The 20,770-nt window shown below is 36.6% G+C and overlaps 2 protein-coding genes across 2 annotated transcripts; both read left to right on the forward strand.

Moving 5' to 3' along the window:
• The first annotated feature begins 6,309 nt into the window (after window positions 1–6,309).
• LOC137821265 (uncharacterized) lies at window positions 6,310–7,457 on the forward strand. Its single transcript, XM_068625774.2, has one exon. It carries the CDS (start codon window positions 6,361–6,363, stop codon window positions 7,324–7,326), a length of 966 nt encoding a protein of 321 aa, XP_068481875.2. The 5' UTR covers window positions 6,310–6,360; the 3' UTR covers window positions 7,327–7,457.
• A 5,407-nt stretch (window positions 7,458–12,864) lies between these two features.
• LOC137822469 (uncharacterized) lies at window positions 12,865–13,677 on the forward strand. Its single transcript, XM_068627355.1, has 2 exons — window positions 12,865–12,957; window positions 13,303–13,677. The coding sequence occupies exons 1-2, from the start codon at window positions 12,865–12,867 to the stop codon at window positions 13,675–13,677; spliced, it is 468 nt and encodes a 155-aa protein (XP_068483456.1).
• The last annotated feature ends 7,093 nt before the right edge of the window (window positions 13,678–20,770 follow it).

Raw genomic sequence — 20,770 nt, forward strand, 5'->3', positions numbered from 1 at the left:
TCAATGCACCACTCAGAGTAAGTAAAACTAGCAGAAACAGAAGTTACCCAAGACCAAGCCTTTAATTGTGCCAAAGTGAACACTTTTGAAGGATCGATCACCCCTCCTTGGAAAATATGTTTATTCCTGTGCTTCCATAATTCACTAACTACAGCTATCCAAACACAATTCCAAACTACATTAACCTGGACAGGAGCATTTAGCAAAATAAAATGCAAGAAGTGAGCTGTTGGGACAACATGGTCAACCGACGCAATCCCTAACCATGTATAACACTAATTCCAGACTAACCAAGCTATCTTGCAGTAAAAAAACATGTGTTTTGTTCAGCCATCCTGCAAAAACTACATAGATTGGTATCCACCAAAACTCCACGTCTCTCCAAGTTAGCTTTTGTGGCAATTGAATTAATCAACACCCTCCAAGCGATAATCTGTGCTGAGGGCAAAGCAGTAGTCTTCCAGAGGAAGACAAACACACTTTTTCCCTCAACAGGGCCTCTTAAAAGATCATAGGCAAATTTTACCGAGAAACCACTATCCTTACCAGCCTTCCAAACGGACTATCTGCAGAATTCAAGATAGGGGTCTATTTCATGATTTTCTTATAGTGAACATTATAAAAGTATCACTAAAAATTTTTAGTAATATTTTTTATTATAAAGTTGACATTTTAAAATGTTAATAAATTTTTTAGTAATATTTTTTTTAAATAAATAAAATTATAAAAATGTTATTAAATTTTTTAATAACCCTTTTAGTAAAAATGTGATATTTTAATAGTGTTATTAAATTATTTTAGTGACATTTTAAAAAAATAACATATTGGAAAAGTTTTTTTTTTTCAACAATAAACAATGAATAAATGTGAGTCACTTTAGGGGTGACCTAACCCTTATACAAAAACACAACCTTTAACCTTTTCCACAACACACACCCCGTCAACTCCTAAATACTTAAATAAATCCGGAGAGAACCGCCTACAACCCTCACTCTTATACCCAAACAAAACATCAAAACATCATCTCCACACAGACCAAATGATTAACACACCAATCAGAAAAGGAAAAGATTGCATCCTGCGACTTGGAAGTAACCAAGCCCATGCCTTTAGTTGCACCAAAGTGAATACTTCCAATACATCTATTACACCCCCTCTAAATATTACTCTGTTTCTATGTTTCCAGATTTCGTTGACGACCGCGATCCAAATCACTCCCAAACCTCATTTACCGAAACAGACTCCTTGCTCAACCTAAACTGAGAGAAATTTAGCGGTGGAGCATTATGAAACATACTTTGCACGCCCAACCAAGCACAACAAAGGTTCCACACTCGCCACGCAAAACTACACTCAAAGAACAGATGAGTGTGAGATTCCTCCTCCACCCCGCAAAGACTACACACAGAACTTACCACTGTGATCCCACGTTTTTCCAAGTTAGCCTTAGTAGCCAACTTATTTTCTAACACCCTCCAAGCCGTAACATGTGCAGAAGGTACAACCTTACACTTCCAGAACTTCATAAACTCTCCCTCTCTCTCCTACTCGGCCCTCCCCTAGACGGAGATATTCAACTTTAACCGAATACTCTACCTCCTCCCCTTCCTTCCACTCCCAGCTATCTTCCTTCTCCAAATTCAACCTCACACCCTGAACTTCCTGAGACAGAAGACACACTAAATTCTTTTCCCACTCAAAAAGATTCCTTCTCCAACCAAACTTCCAAGTCTATTCCTAGCACTCAAATATGTTTAGTATTGCTGTTTAGGTCCAAACACTAAAAATACATCCGGTCAGATTTAGGATTCTCAATTTGTCATGGAGTTAAAAGTAAAAAACAATACCAATAATCATCAAGAAATGAATATTAATATATAAGATATCACCTCAATACATAAGAGTTCAAGTAGATTACTCTCTATCCCAAATGGTATAATTAACCACGCATACTTCTAGCACCTTTCATTTTCCCAGTTGGATTAGAATTCACTCTATGGTGTTTTTCTCTCAATCTGGCACATTAGGGTGAACTTCTAGCCCCCTATTTATTCTAATTTTCTAGGGTTAGGTGGCTTGTTGTGTCGCGCTAATGGGCTAAGTGATAAAATATAAAAAATGTCCAATCTTTCTCTACATCTTTTTTCATTATGGGACCTTCAAACTTTCTCTTTTTAGGTCAAATTATTTTCCTTTACTCCAAATCTTCAATCCTCCCTAAAAATATGCAATTAACACCAAATTTAGGAATAAAATGCTCTTATTCAAATAAAGCTCATAAAAATGTAAAAATGTATAAATTCATAAATTAGAAATTATTTTATATGTAAATTAGAAATAAATTCTCATAAATACCTATATTTTAATATAAAATATTATTGAAATTAGACACTTATACGTCGTGTTATCTCTTTCTTATGTTGAATAAAGTTATACGTCGTGTTATCTCTTTCTTATGTTGAATAAAGTGGTGGTGTTTTAAGGATTTCGGTTTTAATTTGAATGACCAAACGGACTTCAAATATTTTTTTCATTAATATAGAAATCTATATTCCTTTATAAATTGAAAATAATATGTATCTAATAAAAAAAAAGCATCGATCCTATTTTATCATTACGGTATAATGATAAAAAAGGATAGTTTATGCTACATTATAATTATCAGTATCATGCTAGAAAGGAGCATCCATCCTTTATTATCTTAATAGAATAATCACAGTGGAAAGTATAATTCTTATATTTCTTTTCTTCTTATTGCGTTTATTCTTTTTCTGTGGTTGACAACTTGACAATTTAATTATTTTTATAATCTTATAATAGAACCTTGACCACAAACATTTTCTTTAACTTTTATCACATCCTAAGCAGATTTTTCATTTGCAGCCTTACAAAATTTCATTTGAAAGAGAATTATTTAAAGAATGAGTCATTTTTTTTTAATATTTGAGGATTTTTTTATCACACCAAAGAATTAATTAATTAAAGGGGATTCTTATACAAATTTTTAGGAGTGACTCTTCCATATATGTCGTCCTTCCAAAGTGATAGGATTAAAATTAAATTTTTATTCAAAGTAACTTATGTTCGCATACTTTTATTCAATTTTTATTAGTTGTTATTATTACGAAGTGAACTTTAAGCCTAACCCAACCCCATAAAACCGGCTCATGAGGTTGAGGTTTGCACCCACGCCGAGACTGCCAACTCGTGCTAAGATACGCTCGAAATGGCTCTGATACCATATTACGAAGTGGACTTTAAGCCTAACTCAACCCCATAAAACTGACTCATAGGGTTGAGGTTTGCACCCACTTATATACAATGAAAGGCTCTAATCTCTAGTCGATGTGGGATCTCCAACAGTTATAATGATTAAATTAGAAATTATTTTAGATATTAAAAAAATTATTAATTTTTAAATTAGTTTCTATTATTGATAAATAGTTTTTAAATTGATATTTAATTAGTTATCAAGATTTTAACTATCAATTATTTAAATATCAATTATTTAAATTCTAAATTTATTAGCAAAAATCTTGTTAACTAATTAGATACCAATTTAGAAACTATTTCACAATAATATAAACTAATTTAGAAACCAATAATTTTTTTTTATTTTTAAAATGGAATAACTAATTATTTTTGGTTAGTAAAATTGGTTTATATTAATTATTTTTAATAAGAAGTTAGTAATAAAACTTTGGTAAGACATATCTAGTAGTATTACAAGCAATAAACAAGCTACATATGAACGTTGTCTTGTTTTCTCTGAAGGCAAGTTCATATGAAGAGGCAAAACCTGGTGAAGTTACACCATTTTTAGCGAGCATTCCCATATGCCTCTGCTACGTGAAGAAAAAGAAGGAGAAATAACAAAACTTGAACGAGGAGAAATATTTCAGCATCTTTAATTGCCGTTTTGAATCTTGTGGTAACTGCACCACCATTGTTTGTTGGGAAGAAAAGGAATCAATAAAGCCTTTTACTCTAGAAGTACAATCTCCAAAAACTGATCACCTTATTTATTCTAGAATTACAATCTCGAAGCATATTTTACTCGTTGAACTTTTGTTGTCCTATACAGAAATAAATCTTCTGATTAACAATAAGACAACCGTTACCATTGCCATTAACACATCCATCGTTGTGGATGAGGCATCTGCTGATGACACCATAAGAAGGAGAAGGATTAGGGTTTGCAGGATTCTTGTTTTGGTTTGGAAGCTGGATTGCCCAATCAGAACTGTTGGGATCAGGCCACCACCCTCTTGCTTTGACATCATCAAACATCTTCAACAACTCAGTTTTGGGATGCTCAGAAGGCTTCTCAATCTCAACTTTCAAGCCTCCATCATGGCTACTGCAAATCCTGGCCACAAGAGAGACACCGTGAGAATAACATGCAGAGAAAAAATAGTGTTTTATAGTGATCATGTAAGGAAGCGATTCATCGTCATCGTGTGTCCTTGCTCTTAAGAATACCACAAGACCCTTTCTGCCGGTGCGAGTTCCGTATAAGTAGGAGGTGGCCTTGAGAATCCCACCTTGCGCAGTAGGAATTTTGCACATCGGAAGACGCAGCACGGTTCCAGTAATATCACCATCTCCTAAGAGAAGACCTTCTTTAAACCTCACGTCAAACTTAAATTTAACGTATTCGTTTCGGTAGTTTGATGAGTGGTCGTGGATTGAGATGATTAACTGTTGATCCTTCTTGTTGTAATCGCCGTTGGTTTTGGCCAAGAGTTCGCAGGTGCTTCCCAATGACTTGTACTGAGCAGTCCAAGTGTGGACAGCTTTTGGCCCGAACTTGGTCTTGCGAAGGAAAACCACAGGTGAATTGCTCAAAGGAAACTCCGCAGAGTAGTTGCTAGTTTGAGTGTTTCCCATGATGGAATGGAATGGAACCTTTGTGTCTCTCTTCTGCACTCAAATATTTATCACAATGGTGAAAATTGGTGCTTTGATGCAGGAATATAAAACATAGAAGCTAGCGTCCATCTTCTGCAGTTCCTACTTTTGGATAAAGTTTCTTTTGACTATGTTCATAGAAATGGAATGTCAAAATTTGAGAATTTTACAGCACATCTCACCTTTAATTTGAGGATCCCGTGGGCATGTCTGAGTATGGCAGAGTGAGCGATAGTGAGAACTGTGCAGCAATATTTAAACATCTTTAAATCTAATTATCTATTAATCTCGATAGACTTTGCTGTTGTATGATAAAAAAATGTAATGTTTCAAATACTGAAGTACGTTACCTTTTTAGATCATATTATATAATTGATTATTTATTTAATGGATTCTTTTCACGATAAAAAAAATTATATTAGTCAACGACCCAGCTATATTATCATTACAGTATAAAGATAGAAAGGATAGTTTATGGTACATTATAATTATCAATATCATGCTAGAAAGGAGAATATATCCTTTATCATCTTAATAGAATAATCAGTGGAAGTATAATTCTTATATTTCTTTTCTTCTTATTGCTTTTATTATTTTTCTTGGGATTGGCAACTTGACATTTCGATATTTTAATTTACGAAGATTTTGATTGACTTGATCTCCATTTGAACGACATAAAATAATATAATTCAAATATATTTTCTTTGTCATAATTATAGATGGATAATATGATTCTTTCATTCACATATTAATATCTTTTGAAATGTCTTATATTTTTTATGTGGCTTATGTTTGTCAATTTGACTTTTAGCTGTTTTTGTTTTTTTTTATATCGGTAATAAATAAATTAAGCTAAATACTTTAGGGATCTTTCAAATATAAAGAAGCCAAACCTAAGGCCGAGACTATAAAGATTACTTAACCCTAATTGAAAGCTTAAAAGACTATACGTGTATATAATATATGCACTTTCCAGCATTGTGCAGGAAAACCAGAAAATATTTACCTTCTTCACCTCACTAAGCAACTCCCTTTACCTCTTTCACAAGCTTCCACTTCCTCACAAACTCCCCATCCAAATGATAACTGCAAAAGCACTCCTACCCTCATTTAAAGTTCTTTTTCTGCTTTTAGTGAATTTCTTTAAATGATATGGGTAAGTATAGTAGAAATGTGGGACGAAAAAAAGATGGTGGGTAACATTTTCTAGTTCTACGATTGAAGATGCTCTTCTTCGTGGCTCTTTAACATATAATTCCTTGCATTGTTAACGCTTGGAATCTGTGCGTAGGTTTACTTCTAAATTTAGTTATTATTGTTTCAAGTTACTGAATTCTTTGCATTGTTCTAACGCTTGGAATCTGTGGGTAGGTTCACTCTTTCCTATAAATGAAGATGCCGCAAGACAGGATTTGAGAAAAAAAGACAGTGATAAACATTTGAGCGGCAATGGCAGGAAATAAGAGGGTTGTGAAGCTGATTTCTAGCACTCATCCATTGGAAGTGAACACCAAAATGCAGAGAGCCGAAGATGAGAGTGGAACCATGGAGTTCACATACTCCCACAATAATACCCTCCTAACTATGAAGATAACCCAAGAGATTTGCTCCGGTTCTGTAAAAGCCCTGTGCATTCACCTAGAGGAGAAGACTGGTAAGGGTTCCGCTACTCTCACCCTGCGAGTAACGGAAAACATGACGTACGGCATTCTATGCAATTACTTGAAAACTAAATTCGTGAGGTGCTATGATTCAGATAAGGACAATTACTGCATGCCACCTTTCCTAGAGAGAGAAGTGGTTAGTTACTTATGTCGGGAGAGTGGTTCCGGAGGGTGTTTCACTCTGGAGAAGAAGAAGGAGGAGTTTGGAGCGGTGGTGAGGGTGAAGGCCACGCACGATTTCATCGTTGGCGAAGAGACCATGCACGTGAAAGTGAGAATAAGGTATGATGATGATGAAAGTAAAAAAGAGTTGAAAGTTGAAGTTGAAGGACCAGTGAAGCTTACGACGGAGTATATGAAACATGTGCTTTCCAAATCGGAGAGGAGGATGTGCGCTGCGGTTGAGGCAAGTACAGTAGGAAACGACGCCGTTAAGGCAAGTACCGAAGTCAAGGACGCCGTTCAAGCAAGTACCAAAGTCAAGGACGCTGTTCAAGCAAGTACCGAAATCAAGGACGCCGTTCAAGCAAGTACCGAAGTCAAGAACGTCTTTGAGGTAATTGAAACCTTAAGGGCGGCTGGTCTGTTGACCTTTAAAAACATCCTGGAGCTGTTTCCGAGGATTCAGCCAACAATTCAGCCGAGGATTCAGCCGACCGTTCAGCCGAGTATTCCTTACAGTTTTAACGAATCTGGGCCACGTTTGCAACGTGGGCAACGTCGGATAGAACACATCCAAAACAGAGCGTAACCATAAAATTTATAACCATTGGAAAATGAAAATTAGCAGAAAGGTATTATAAATTTAAAGGGTACTCATATGTTGAGAGGGTGAAGAAAATCATCCATTTCACATTTCAATAAATTTATATTTTATTTAAATGTTTGTAAAATATATATATTTTTTTTACTGTTTTTTTTATCGTAATATAATAAATATGCACCAATCCAAACCTTCCAGCAAACACCATAATCAGATTAGTTGATGAACCAATGTAGTCACATCTAGTTCCCAATGCACCCTTCCCCTTGCGCCTCCTGGTTTGGACGACAACAGCAGTGGAACATAACCAGTTCGCACTTTTTAGGTTATTTGTTCCGAGTTTTACTCTTTCTAATATATATTTTTTTTATCTTAAACCTTATCTTATGATTCTAGCCAACCCCTCTTGTAATTATGAAGAGGAAATATGCAAGTGGATCACATCGCTTACTCATCATCACAATGCATATATATTTCCTTATTTCAAAATAAAATCATTTTGTAAGAAAATAATTAGTAATTATAGGAAGATATAGGTGCCACACTTTATAGAATAAGGAATGAATGCTTGGCATTATACAAATGCATCTTATCAAGAATAAAATAATCCACACATAAGAGAATCACATTCTCCATTTCAATATCAGTATACTTTTCTTATCTCTCTGTCTGAATTCAACTCTCTAGGGTTTGTCAAATAACCTTTATCCAAAAGTAAGCATTGCGGAAGATGCACGCTTCCGTATAAGAACAATGTTTTCATATTGCCATTGTATAAGTGCACATCCATAGCCACATAATTAATTCAGTTCCAATACAAACACAAAGGTTCCATCATGGGAAATTCTCACGGTAGCAAGAATTACTCAGAGCGATTTCCTCTGGACGATTCTTCCGTGGCTGTGTTACGCAAAACCAAGAACCGCAAAGGAAGTGATGTTGAGGACACTTGGAGAGCAGATTACTACTCACATGGAAGGAGAAGCTGCGAACTCGACTTGACCAAAACCAAACGCGACAAGCGCGAAGAAGAGTTAACCATATCTATCTGTGACCATGTATCAAACAATGCGAACGACGACGTCGATTTTCAGATGAAGATGAGAGTGGAAGATGATCTTCTTTTGGCAAATGTTACTCTAAACGGACCCAGAAGCCTGCAGCAACTTCCGGAGAGGAAAGCCCCTATTCCGCAGGGTGGGGTTCTGAAATCCTCCTCCTTCTTATACGGACGAGACAATGATCGAAAGGGTCTTATTGTAGTTTTAAGGGCAAAGAGAAGAGACAACGATGAAGACCTTCCCTACATGATCACTGTGAAACACTATTTTGTTTCTGCATGGTGTTCTCATGGTGTCTCTCTTCTGGCGAAGATTCGCAGTGATAGGAGTGATGGAGGATTGAGCGTTGAGACTGAAAAGCCTTGCATGCAGCCCAAACATGAAGTGCTGTGCATAATTGATGGTGTTAAAGGAAAAGGTTGGTGCCCTAATCCTACTAGTTCTGATTGTTCCATGGAGCTTGCCACCAATGGTAATGTCCCAGTGATTAGCTCTGGGGGAAACCACAATAATTCAAATGCTAATCCTTTTTCCTATAGCATTAGCGGCCAGCAAAACATCTCGTCCCTTATAAGCTCAAGTGGATACAACAAAGGCGATTATAACGGTTCTATGATATTTCAGGACTGCCAAATTTCTATAGACGGTTTTCGTACTCTGAGGACTAATTAGTAAAATACACCTGCCATGCATTCGATTTGATCCTTCATCTTTCAGCTTCTCTTTTGTTGGTAGTATTGGGATAAGTATGATGTTTCATTTAGTATGTATAAAGATACTCTGTGTCTCTTATTTTGTTTTGTACATGAGTGTTGAACTATTCCTTAAATGAATCTGTTTAATTTAATTGTTTCTTGCTGATAAAAAAAATCACAATTTCTATAACTCTTAGAGATGATCTCTAATAATAAGATGCTCGAAATGGAAACGGTGGATAAATGGGTATGGAAGGATAGTGAGTCATCAGAGTTTTCAGTTAAGTCCGCTTATAGTTTTTTAAGGAGATAAGAAAGTGAGGAAGTCTCAAGAAGATATAATTTTTTCTAGAAAATTAAGGCGCTTCCCTCCGCTCATGTGACAGCTTGGAGAGTGATGGAAAACAAGGTTGCTTGTAGGGTTAATCTGGAGAGAAGAGGAATCGGGATTGAGAGTAATATGTGTTGCTTGTGTAGGAGGTATGAGGAGTCAACAAATCATTTGTTTTGCGAATGCAAAGTTGTTTGATTAATTCGGAATCTTTGTTATGAATGGTTAGGAGTAAGATCAGTCGATTTTATGGATCCTAGATCTCATTTTGAACATTTCAAGATTCTTGATGCGCCCACTTTAGTTAATCTTATTATAGGCAACGTGTGGATTGCGTTGATTAGTGAGATATGGAGGCATATGAATAACTGTTTATTTAAAGGTGGAGTGGTTGATCACACTGAAGTGTTTGATCACACTGAAGTGTTCTCTCTGGCACAGATTAATGTTTGGTCCTGGACCTCTTCAAAGATACCGTCAGCTAATTTCTTATTCTCTGATTGGTGCCTTGAATCATTGGTTATATGCATTCAATTTAGTTTGTTATAAGGATTGATCCTTGTACTTCTTTTTTATTTTGGTAGAGATGTGTTAGACTCTAGAAGGTCTTGTTGGTTGATATGTAGTTGGAAAGGTACTTTGTGAACATTATTTTACTGTATTATATAAGGGTTGGACCACCCCTGAAGTGGTCCATTTAATTTCATTGTTATTTGTTGATAAAAAATAAAATAAACCATTACACCTACCATGAGAGCTACAAGAACAAAGTTTCCTAAATAGCCTAATAGCGTGGAGATAAGTTTGCAGCAATGGTTAAACCCCACAAAGCACAGAAGATTCGTTGTAGCACGTATTTGGGGGAAATAGTGCATAAATCGCAGTTACAGTATAGATCCACGCATATCAGAACCTACTTACATGTTCGATGTATGACGTTTTTCATTGAATTTCATTGTTATTTTGTACTGTAGTTTCACTTTAAGGAATGACTATAAGGTGTATTAGAAATAAAATTAAAAGATATTTATGATGAATGAAGACAAATGCTATGCCAACTCTAAGAAAAAATAGATTATTATAAAGTGAATTAATTTAAATAAATATTAAAAAATGCTAATTGACATTAATTTTTATAAATATATTATTAAACATAAATAAAATTAATTGAAACTAATTTAAATAAATATGATTAGTATTAATATTAAATATATAAATATTAAAAGACAAATTAAATTAAAGTTCATTGTTACTAACTTAAATAGATATTAAAGTTAAGTAAACATCGACTTACTCATCGTTAAATATTAAAAATAAATTAGATATTTTAGTGTTGGATATAAATATGAAAAATAAATATGATTAACATAAAGTAAACTATGTGTTTGCTTTATTTTATTTATTCATTGCCGATAAAAAAAACATAAAGTAAACTATAGAACTTTCATCTGGTGGAAAATTTGTAGAAAATCTGGAAGTTGGAGATTTTGGGGTTTTAACTTTGAAGACCGTTTTAAGTGAGAAGTTGGTAACAGGAAGTGTATTAAGTTCTGGGAGGATCGGTGGGTAGGTAACGAATCCTTGAAGAATGAGTTTCCAAGGCTTTTTTCCTCTGTGTGGCGAGAAAGATGTGTCATTGGAACATTGTGAGTCTTGGAAAAATGGTGTATGGGAGTGGTCTTTGGCGTGGAGAAGAAGTCTTTTTGATTGGGAGAAGGACTAGCTTTGTCAACTCCTCGAGGTAGTGCACAACTCGTGCCATGTATTGGGTAAAGTTGATAGGTGGGTCTGGAAAGAAAAACAAGTCTCATGTGTTTTCTATTAATTTGGCATATAGGAAACTTAGAGGGAGGTCCGAGGGGGTATGGTCGGGGATGTTTTGTTGGTTTAGGAAGATTAAGGTCCTGCCTTCTGCTCATGTTACCGCTTGGAGGGTGCTGGAAAACAAGATTGTCACTAAGGCAAATTTACTTACACGTGAGATTGTGATCGAAAGCGCTCTTTGTTGTTTATGTGGGGTAAAATTGAAAGAGACTAATCATATGTTCTTTGATTGTAGAATAGTCTGGTTGGTGTGGAACCTCTGTTTTAAGTGGTTAGGCATTTTTTCGGTTACCCATGGTTCTTACTCTCATTTTTTGCAGTTCGAGATGTGTAATGTTTCTGAGTCGGTCAATTTAGGGATGGGGAGTATTTGGATTGTAGTGGTTAGTGAGATTTGGAGTCACAAGAAAATGATTTTATTCAAAGGTGGAGGGTTGGACTATTCTGAGATCTTTTCTTTAACTCAATTAAAGGTTTGGTCTTGGATTACTTATAAATTCTCCTATGTTTGTTTCTCTTATTCTGATTGGTGTCTTGTTCCTCTAGATTGCCTTATTTCGCTTTAGCTGTTGTGTGGTTGTGGTTTTTGGCAGGACTTGTTTTGAATTGTTAGTAGGAAGGTGTGTGATGTAAGGATGTATCCGTTTTTTTGTATACGGATTGGATCATCCCTGAAGTGATTTTTATGTATATATTAATTGCTTATTATTGATAAAAAAACATAAAGTAAACTATATTCATTTTAATAAATATTAAATATAAATTAGATTGGTATTATTTAAATAAATATTAAAAATAAATTATATTAATATTCGTTAAATTGATTTTAACTTAAATAAATATTAAAATTAAATAATATGAACTTAGCACTAATTTAATAAATAGTAAAAGTCAATTAACATTATTAAACTGTGCATAATTTAATAATTTTAAATTTTTTTTATTCTAGTTTATACATTTTCTACTAGAATAAAAAAAATATTAAAATTAATACATAAGGGAATTTGATCAAGAAGGTCTTGTAACATTAGGTGCTTTTGAACTATCAACTAGTCACTAGTCTACTATGTGAAATGCTCTAAGAATTTTAAACACGATTTGTAATAAATCAATCACACAAATCTTTATTCTAGTTCAACACAAATCATTTGTGATAAAACACTCACTACTTCTAAGTTCATAACAAATTTAATCACCAATCAACTAGAAAAAATCCAAGACTCAGAATAATTGCACTATGAACCTTCTCCAGCAACACTTTCATGTCTTTATCATTCTAGGTTACATCAAGCTTGAATTCACCTTCAAAAGCTTCAAGAAGGTCTTGTTGAACTAGAAGAACAAACATCTTCAACTACCACAACTCGAAATCATTCAAGCTGGTGAATTTCTCAACTTTATACTTTACGAAAGTCATGATGATTGAGTTTCCTCGCTTCATGCTTACTGCACCAGTTTGTAAGGAAATAACTCACAATTCACTAGATCGTCTACCAACAGAAACACACAGATATTCTGGAGTTCAAATACTCAGCGACATCTGGTAATGACCATGCACGGCCTTGCTACCATTCTTGGTGGTGGAGAGATTTAGAAAAAATATGTAGGGAGGGTAATGGGGAAGGCTGGTTCCAACAAGCTGTTACATGGAATGTCAGATCCGGGGACTTGGTGCGCTTTTGGGAGGATCCGTGGGTTAACAACAAAGGTATCAAGGAGTTATATCCTAGATTATTCTCTATCTCTCTCAATCAAGGGATGAAGGTGGGTGAGACTGGATTCTGGGACAGTTATGGGTGGCATTGGCACTTAAATTGGAGAAGGGAAAGATTCCATTGGGAATCCATTCTAGAGGATGAATTATCAGAAGTATTATCTAGGGGTGTTATGCACAAGGATTCTAAGCGTTTTTAGGATGTTATGGAAGACCAAAGCTTTCCCAAAAGCTCTTATAACAGCTTGGAGAATCCTCCTGGACAGAATCCCAACTCGTCAGAATCTTATGGTACAAGGGATTATGGTGAATTCTCCTCTATGTGTTTTATGTAACCAGTCAGTAGAAACTGCCCAGCATCTGTTCTTGGATTGTACCTTTGCTTATCGTGTCTGGACGCTATGCTCTATATGGATAGGTGTTCTGGGTGCATACAATAAGGATATATGCAACCATTTTTTGAATTTTCATCTTTCTAATTTGTCCGAGAAGCAGAACCAGGTCTGGAAGGGAGTGTGGGTGGCCATTCTACGCTGCATATGGGAGCACAGGAACAATGTGATCTTCAGACAAGGGATCCCTGACCATGAGGAAGCCTTTCAAGCAGCTCAACTTATGTCCTGGCTTTGGCTGAAACATAGGGAAGGGTCATTTTCCTATGCTTTCTCTGATTGGATCTTAAATCCAATACAATGCATGTTGTGTGTACGCTGAGTATCCTTGGCAGAACAGGTGGTTTCCGAAGGTCTGTTCACATCAAAAGTAAACCAAGCAGGGTCTCCATGTGGTTTGTTGATAGAGAGACACCATAATTGAATTGGGTTCGTTGGTGACGTTGGGTATCCTATTTGGGCTTCGATGCTGCAAGTACGGTGCTATCACTGGGACGAGTAGGGGAACCTGGTCAGGTTGCTCTTTTATCAGTTTCGGTTGGCTACACTAATTTTATGTGGATTCCGAGTCATGCTGGAGATAACCAAGAAATGGGTCTGGTTGGACCCCTAATTATCTTGAAATCTTGTGCTGGTTTGATTCTGTTTAGCAGGTGTCTTTGGAGGATATAAACGCTGCTTTGGTCTTCACGAGTTGAGTCTGTCTTAGGTAACAGGCCTTTTGTTGGAGCTAGACTTTTTTCTGGAAGTTGATAGTGGTTGGAGGAGGTATGAAATAGGGTATGCTTGGTTAGGAAGTTTTATGAACGAGAAGACCTAAGTTGTAACTGGCACTGTTGGAACCCCTGTTCGGGCACTGTTAATGCAGTTTTTATATGATGTTGTCTTGAAGGATATGATCAACTTTCTGTTCTCTTGAGTAGATGTGGGTGGTGCCTGGGAAGGATGGAATGTACAAGTTGTTTGTATAGTTGTTCACGTGAGCTGGTTCTGCTTTTCAGGGACCAATCTTTTTGATGCTTTGTGGAGGAAATGGACCTTGGCTCACGTTTATTGCTATAAGCCCAAGTTTTGTTGAAAAGATTAGGCATGCAACATCTTTATTTTTATTTTTATTCTCCTGTTGTAACTGTTGTTTAGACTTGTTGTTGTTGGTTCTGTATAAGGGTTGGAACACCTCTGAAGTGTCCCCTTTAATTTATTTAATTCTTTGCTGAAAAAAAAAACACAGATAGTTAAACAGAAAGAATAACAAAGAAAACATACAAGAAATTAACGTGGTTTAATTGAAGTGTTAACTAACTTTAATATACATTCTGAGTCAAAAATTGGTTAAAAACATATATTACAATTCAAAGTAAAGACTAATTAAAGGTCAACCCAATGCAAAAGAGGAAGTTATAATTAACGTGGGGATAGACAATTTGATATTTCTGTGTGCTCTCAAGACAAATATTCCAAGAAGACAAATACATAGTGTTAAATTATCAAACCATCTACTTCATCAAATAATCTAAAAATCTTTGAACATTTTTTTTATTTTTCTTTACATTACATTAAAAAAAAGACATAATATTAATTTGGAAAACATAAAAGGAATAAAGTAAAAATACTCTTTTATCATCTAGATAATTTTTTTTTATTATCAGACAAAATAAATTAATATAAACTATTTTAGAGGTGACTCAACCCTTATACATAATCATAATAGAACAGTTCCTCAAAACCCCTTCTAACCTACCTAATCCTTATAATCTTAAAACAACAAACACCCTAGTCAAAGAAATAAATCTTGTATAAACTCACTTAATTAAAAACATACAAATACAAGCCAATGATAAATATTCATATTCTTTCATATTCTTCTCATAAAATCATAAAAGAGGAGCATCGATCTACCTGACTTTAATTTGGAATTACCACATAATGTAAAATATGCATATTCTTTGTCAGTGGAAAAGATCAAACGAATTTTATCAAAAAAAAATTTAAAAAAAGCATTAATCCTATATTATCATGATGGAACGCGTGTGTTTAATATTTTTTTATTAATAATAAATAAATTAAATAAAAAAGATATTTAAGATATATTCTAAATACAGAAATCTGAATTAAACATGAAGAGAGCATACAAAAACACATCTGCCACTAAATTCAGAAACTGATGGATATTAATTTTACTGCAACATTCTACCCAATTGTTTCAAGATTTCACAATTCAATCATATATACTTAACCTAACTAAGTAATATGAATATCTTTTGTAACATGTAATTTTTTTCTCAGAAAAAAATAAAAAAATAAAAATAAATATATATATATATATATATATATATATATATTCTGTATAAGGTTTGTTTAGCAACTGTTTTTTTTATGTAATTAAACAAGGTTTTGGAGTAACATTTTCGTTGATTTTACTATATGACGTATAAGAGTGTCTCTCTTAGATTTTGGAGATCCTTAATAAGATTGGAACATCTTATTTTATTCATGGGAAGGGGGTAAATGTATGGGTATTGCTTGCAGAGGGGATGAAGTAGAGGTAGTTAAGGAATATAAGTGCATGGAAGTGAGAGACGCGGAGTGTATACAAAGGTTTGAGGAGGGAAAGAAGACTGGTTTTTATGCTGATCATTAGTTTAAATATTAGAGGTTTGGGGGGAGGAACCAAAGCCAGATACTTGAGGCAAGTTATTGCGTGTGAGGGAGCAGAAATCGTATGCATCCAAGAAACAAAGACCACTGTTTTTTCCGATTCTAGATGTTTTGCGTTGTGGGGGGATAATGAGGTGGGATGGATACACAATGAAGGTGAAAATGGAGGAGGTAGTTTGCTCACTATGAGGAAGAAGTCTGTGTTCGGGTATGAGAGTCATGTCATGGGAAAGGGGTTTATTGTTTTTTTCGGGAAACATATAAGCACTGCTATGAGATGTGTAATTGTAAATGTTTACGCTGCTTGTGCATACACAGAAAAGGTGAAGCTTTGGGAGGATTTGACTAACATTAAAGCAGCATCACAGGATCTGTTATGGTGTTTTTGTGGGGATTTTAATGCAATAAGAAACAGAAGTGAGAGGAAGAGTATTAATAGTACAGTGGGTTGCTCTAGGGAGATCTACGGTTTCAATAATTTCATTGAAACAAATCTGTTGTTAGATTTGCCTTTAGTAGGGAAAAATTACACTTGGTTTAAGGCAAATGGCTCGGCGAAAAGTAGATTGGATAGAATCCTTGTAACTGAAGAGTGGCTACAGATATGGCCAAGAAGTAAGCAGTATATTCAGCGGAGGGAAGTATCGGACCACTGTGCCATTGTGGTTAAATCGGTTGACAAGGATTGGGGGCCTAGACCATTCAGAACCATTGATGCATGGCATATGGAAAGGGGATTCTCTGGGATGGTGAAAGAAAAGTGGCAGTCATATGTTGTTCAGGGGAATGAGATAACAAAGCTCAAGGACAAACTGAAAAGGCTGAAGGGAGATCTGAAGGTATGGAATAGAGATGTATACGGAAACCTACATATCAAGAGGAGAGTAATTCTACAAGAAATGGATAGCATGGACTGTCAGGAGCTTACTGATGTCCAACATGAAAGTGTAAGGGTGGAAAGAGTGGAATTGTTGAGTCAACTGCGTGAGATTGATAGGAAAATCGACTCACTTCTAAGTCAAAAGGCTAGAATGAACTGGCTGAAATTCGGGGATGCATGCACCAAATTCTATCATTCATCCATTAGATGGAGAAGACTTAGAAATGAACTCAAGGGTGTGGAAGTGGGGGGCCAATGGTGTGAGGAACCTTGCACGGTTCGAATAGAAGCAAAGAAGTTGTTTGAAAATATATTTAAAGCAATAAAGGACCTGGGGGTGCGGCTTGATGTAGTTGATTTTAAAAGAATTAGTCAGGAGGAAAACTTGTTTCTTCTGGCAGCGTTTACAGAGGAGGAAATCAAGGAAGCGGTATGGCAATGTGAAGGGTCCAAGAGTCCTGGTCCGGATGGGTTCAACTTCAACTTCATTAAAAAAAGCTGGGATTTTATCAAAGATGAGCTAATTACAACTTTGGTTGTGTTCCATGATACAGGTACTATACCAAAGGGCTGCAATGCATCATTTATAGCATTGGTACCAAAAGTAAGGGATCCATCTAAGCTGGAACAGTATAGACCAATATCTTTAGTGGGGGCTTTTTATAAAGTCATATCGAAGGTGTTGGCGGGCAGACTTAAAAAAGTGTTACCCTCTGTTATTGATGAATGTCAATCAGCTTTCTTAAAAGACAGAGGGATTCTTGATAGCGTTCTCATGGCAAATGAAATAGTAGAGGATCTGAGGAGGAGTGGGAGATCTGGGTTGTGTCTGAAGGTGGATTTTGAGAAAGCTTATGATTTAGTTAGTTGGGAGTTTCTCTATGATATGCTCTTAAAATTGGGTTTCCAAAGTAAATGGGTTGAATGGATGCGTGGATGTCTGGAATCTGCATCATCAGTCTCGGTGCTTGTGAATGGTAGTCCAACAGAGGAATTCAAGCCAACAAGAGGCTTGAGGCAGGGTGATCCCCTCGCTCCCTTCCTTTTCTTAGTGGTTGTAGAGGGTATAGCTGGGTTAGTAAGGCAAGCAAAGAAGGCTAACCTACTATCAGGTGTCAAGATTGGGAGAAAAAAGGTTGAACTCTGTTCTCTGCAATTTGCAGATGACACTTTATTCTTCTGTGAGGAATCTCGTAGTAATGTGGTGGCTATTAAGGCAATCCTTAGGGGGTTCGAGCTAGCGTCAGGACTGAAGATTAATTTCCACAAATCCAGAATTGCAGGTGTAAATGTTAACCAAAATGCCATGGTCTGCTATGCAAAAATCTTGAATTGTGGTCAAATGGGAGTTCCGTTTAAGTATTTGGGCTTGGAGGTGGGAGGGAACCCAAGAAAGACTGCTTTCTGGGAGCCGGTTCTAAGTAAACTAAGAGCAAGACTTAATGCATGGAGAGGGAGATTTCTATCTTTGGCAGGGAGAATTTGTCTCATCAAATCAGTTTTAACAGCAGTCCCGCTTTTCTACCTTTCGCTTTATAAAGCACCTGTTTGTGTATGCAGAAGCATTATCAGCTTACAAAGGAGGTTCCTATGGGGTTGGGGGAAGGAGAAGAAACCGATCGCTTGGCTAAGTTGGGAAGTGCTGTGTAAACCAAAGGAGGAAGGTGGTTTGGGAATCAGAGATATTAGGAAGTTCAATTATGCTCTTCTGGCTAAATGGAGGTGGCGTCTGTTATCTGAAGAGAAAGGGAGGTGGAAGGAGATGCTGTTTTCCAAGTATGTGGAGGATTTAGAATATTGGCAAGCACCAATAAAAACCCAATCCTGGTGGTGGAGAGACTTACAGAAAGTGTGCAGGGAGGGAGAAGGAGAAGGTTGGTTTAATCAGCAAGTCGTATGGAAAGTAGGAAGTGGAAACAAAGTAAGATTTTGGGAGGATGCTTGGGTCAGTAATAGTAGCCTCAAAACTCTATTCCCTAGGCTTTATTCAATTTCTTTGAACCAGGGCCAAAAGGTGGAAGAGGTTGGCTCTTGGGTAGACTCAGTGTGGGAATGGAAACATAGGTGGAGAAGAGCAAGATTCGAGTGGGAAAGCATGTTGGAGTCAGATCTGGCTGTGCACTTATCAAGAGTTAGGCTAACTAGGGATTAGGAAGATATACGGGTGTGGGGTTTTGTGGATTTGGGGCTGTTTTCTGTCAATTCTGCATATGAATGTATTGCCCATCCAGTTAGAAGATCCCAAAATGATGTGTTTAGCTATCTTTGGAAAATCAAAACCTTCCCCAATGTGATAACCACAACATGGAGAGTTCTTATAGGCAGAATACCTACAAGGGAAGGCTTGAGTAGAAGAGGGGTGATAATGAACACAACTCTTTGTGCTATGTGCGAGTTACAGGAGGAAACATGCCAACATATTTTCTTAGAATGTAATGTTGCTCAGAGGGTGTGGGTGTTAAGTCTTAGATGGATCGACATTGTGTATGTCCAGCATAATATCATTTTAGCTCACTTTGAAAGTTTTTATCTACCCCAACTTAGTAGTAGACAAAATCTCTTATGGAAAGGAGTGTGGGAAACTATAGTGGCATGTTTATGGGAGCAAAGGAACTTTGTTGACTTTAGCCAAGGGAAAATAGATGTGGAGGAGATTTTTCAGAAAGTCCAACTTAAATCCTGGCAGTGGTTAAAGCACACGGGCCCCTCTTTTAGTTGTTCTTTTTCAGATTGGGTGTTTAATCCCCTTGTCTGCATAAGAAGCTACAAATAAATGGGGGAGGATGATGGTTGAGGGGGCGAGGTTGAGGACGTGAGGACATATGTACGCTTTGTGGTGTATAAAGAAGAGTCCCTGGCTGCAGGTACTGTGATGGTTGTTAAGCAGCCTTTTGAATTGTCTCAGGTAGAGGAAAACATAAGTGAAGGTTGAAAAGTTAGTGTGGCCAGCGTGATCTGTCTCGGCTTGGAACAAAGTATGGCGGAGTTTTGTATGTAAAGGAGGTTTGTTTCTGTGGTTTAGGAGAGCAACAATTGGTCTTGTTAAGCTTAGTTTAATCTAAAGCAGTTTGCTATTTTGGCTAGACTGTTGGAGGGCTACTTTATACCAATATTTGTACCAATTGTGGATGGCATAGCCACTGGTTTGTATACATGCTCTTGGCTTTTTGAAGACAGCAAACATAGTTGGAAAAGAGCTAAATGTTGTGGTCAGGGGAATGGGATGGGTGAGCAGAGTTCTTTTACAACCCACAGTATGGTGCAGGGTGGGAGTGGAGTGTTCTTATGCACTAAAGGGTGAAGAAATGAACTTTCTCTATTGTATGGAGACCAAGGCTGATGCAAAATATGTGGCTGTTAAAAGAATGGCAAAACTGCTGTGGTTTTGTGGTTGATTAGCTGGGGTATGTGGTCGGTGATGGACCAATTTGTGAGGATCTTGATGGCCAACACCTACGGATGAGGTCATATTCACACTAGCGAAGAAGAATATCCGGTTAACATAGCAGGTGTAGTGGGGCGAATTGGTTCTTTTTAGGAGGGACCACCGTGTGGAGGGTGAGGCTGATGCAAGGGGAAGATGTTGTACTGCCAGCCGTAGGGAGTTGGTTATGTTATGGTGGGAAGTTTTCGTTTGGCAACAATTAGAAAGGAAGCAGGGTGCTTGGTACATGTTGAAGTGTTGCTGCCACAAGCCTTGTTAGTGGTTGCTGCTGATGGCAGTTGCTAATCCAGGGTGCAATCAAGACCTTTGCAAGACCAAACGTATGCAAAAGGAAGCAAGAGGTTGTGGAACCTGTCTAGTAGAGGCGGTGGGGGTTGGTTTATTGACACCTGGGCTCTTCATGACGTTCTTAAGAAGTAGGAAGCTTAGTCA

Source organism: Phaseolus vulgaris, chromosome 9 (genome assembly GCF_051622355.1).
Source record: "Phaseolus vulgaris cultivar YP4 chromosome 9, ASM5162235v1, whole genome shotgun sequence".
NCBI lineage: Eukaryota > Viridiplantae > Streptophyta > Magnoliopsida > Fabales > Fabaceae > Phaseolus > Phaseolus vulgaris.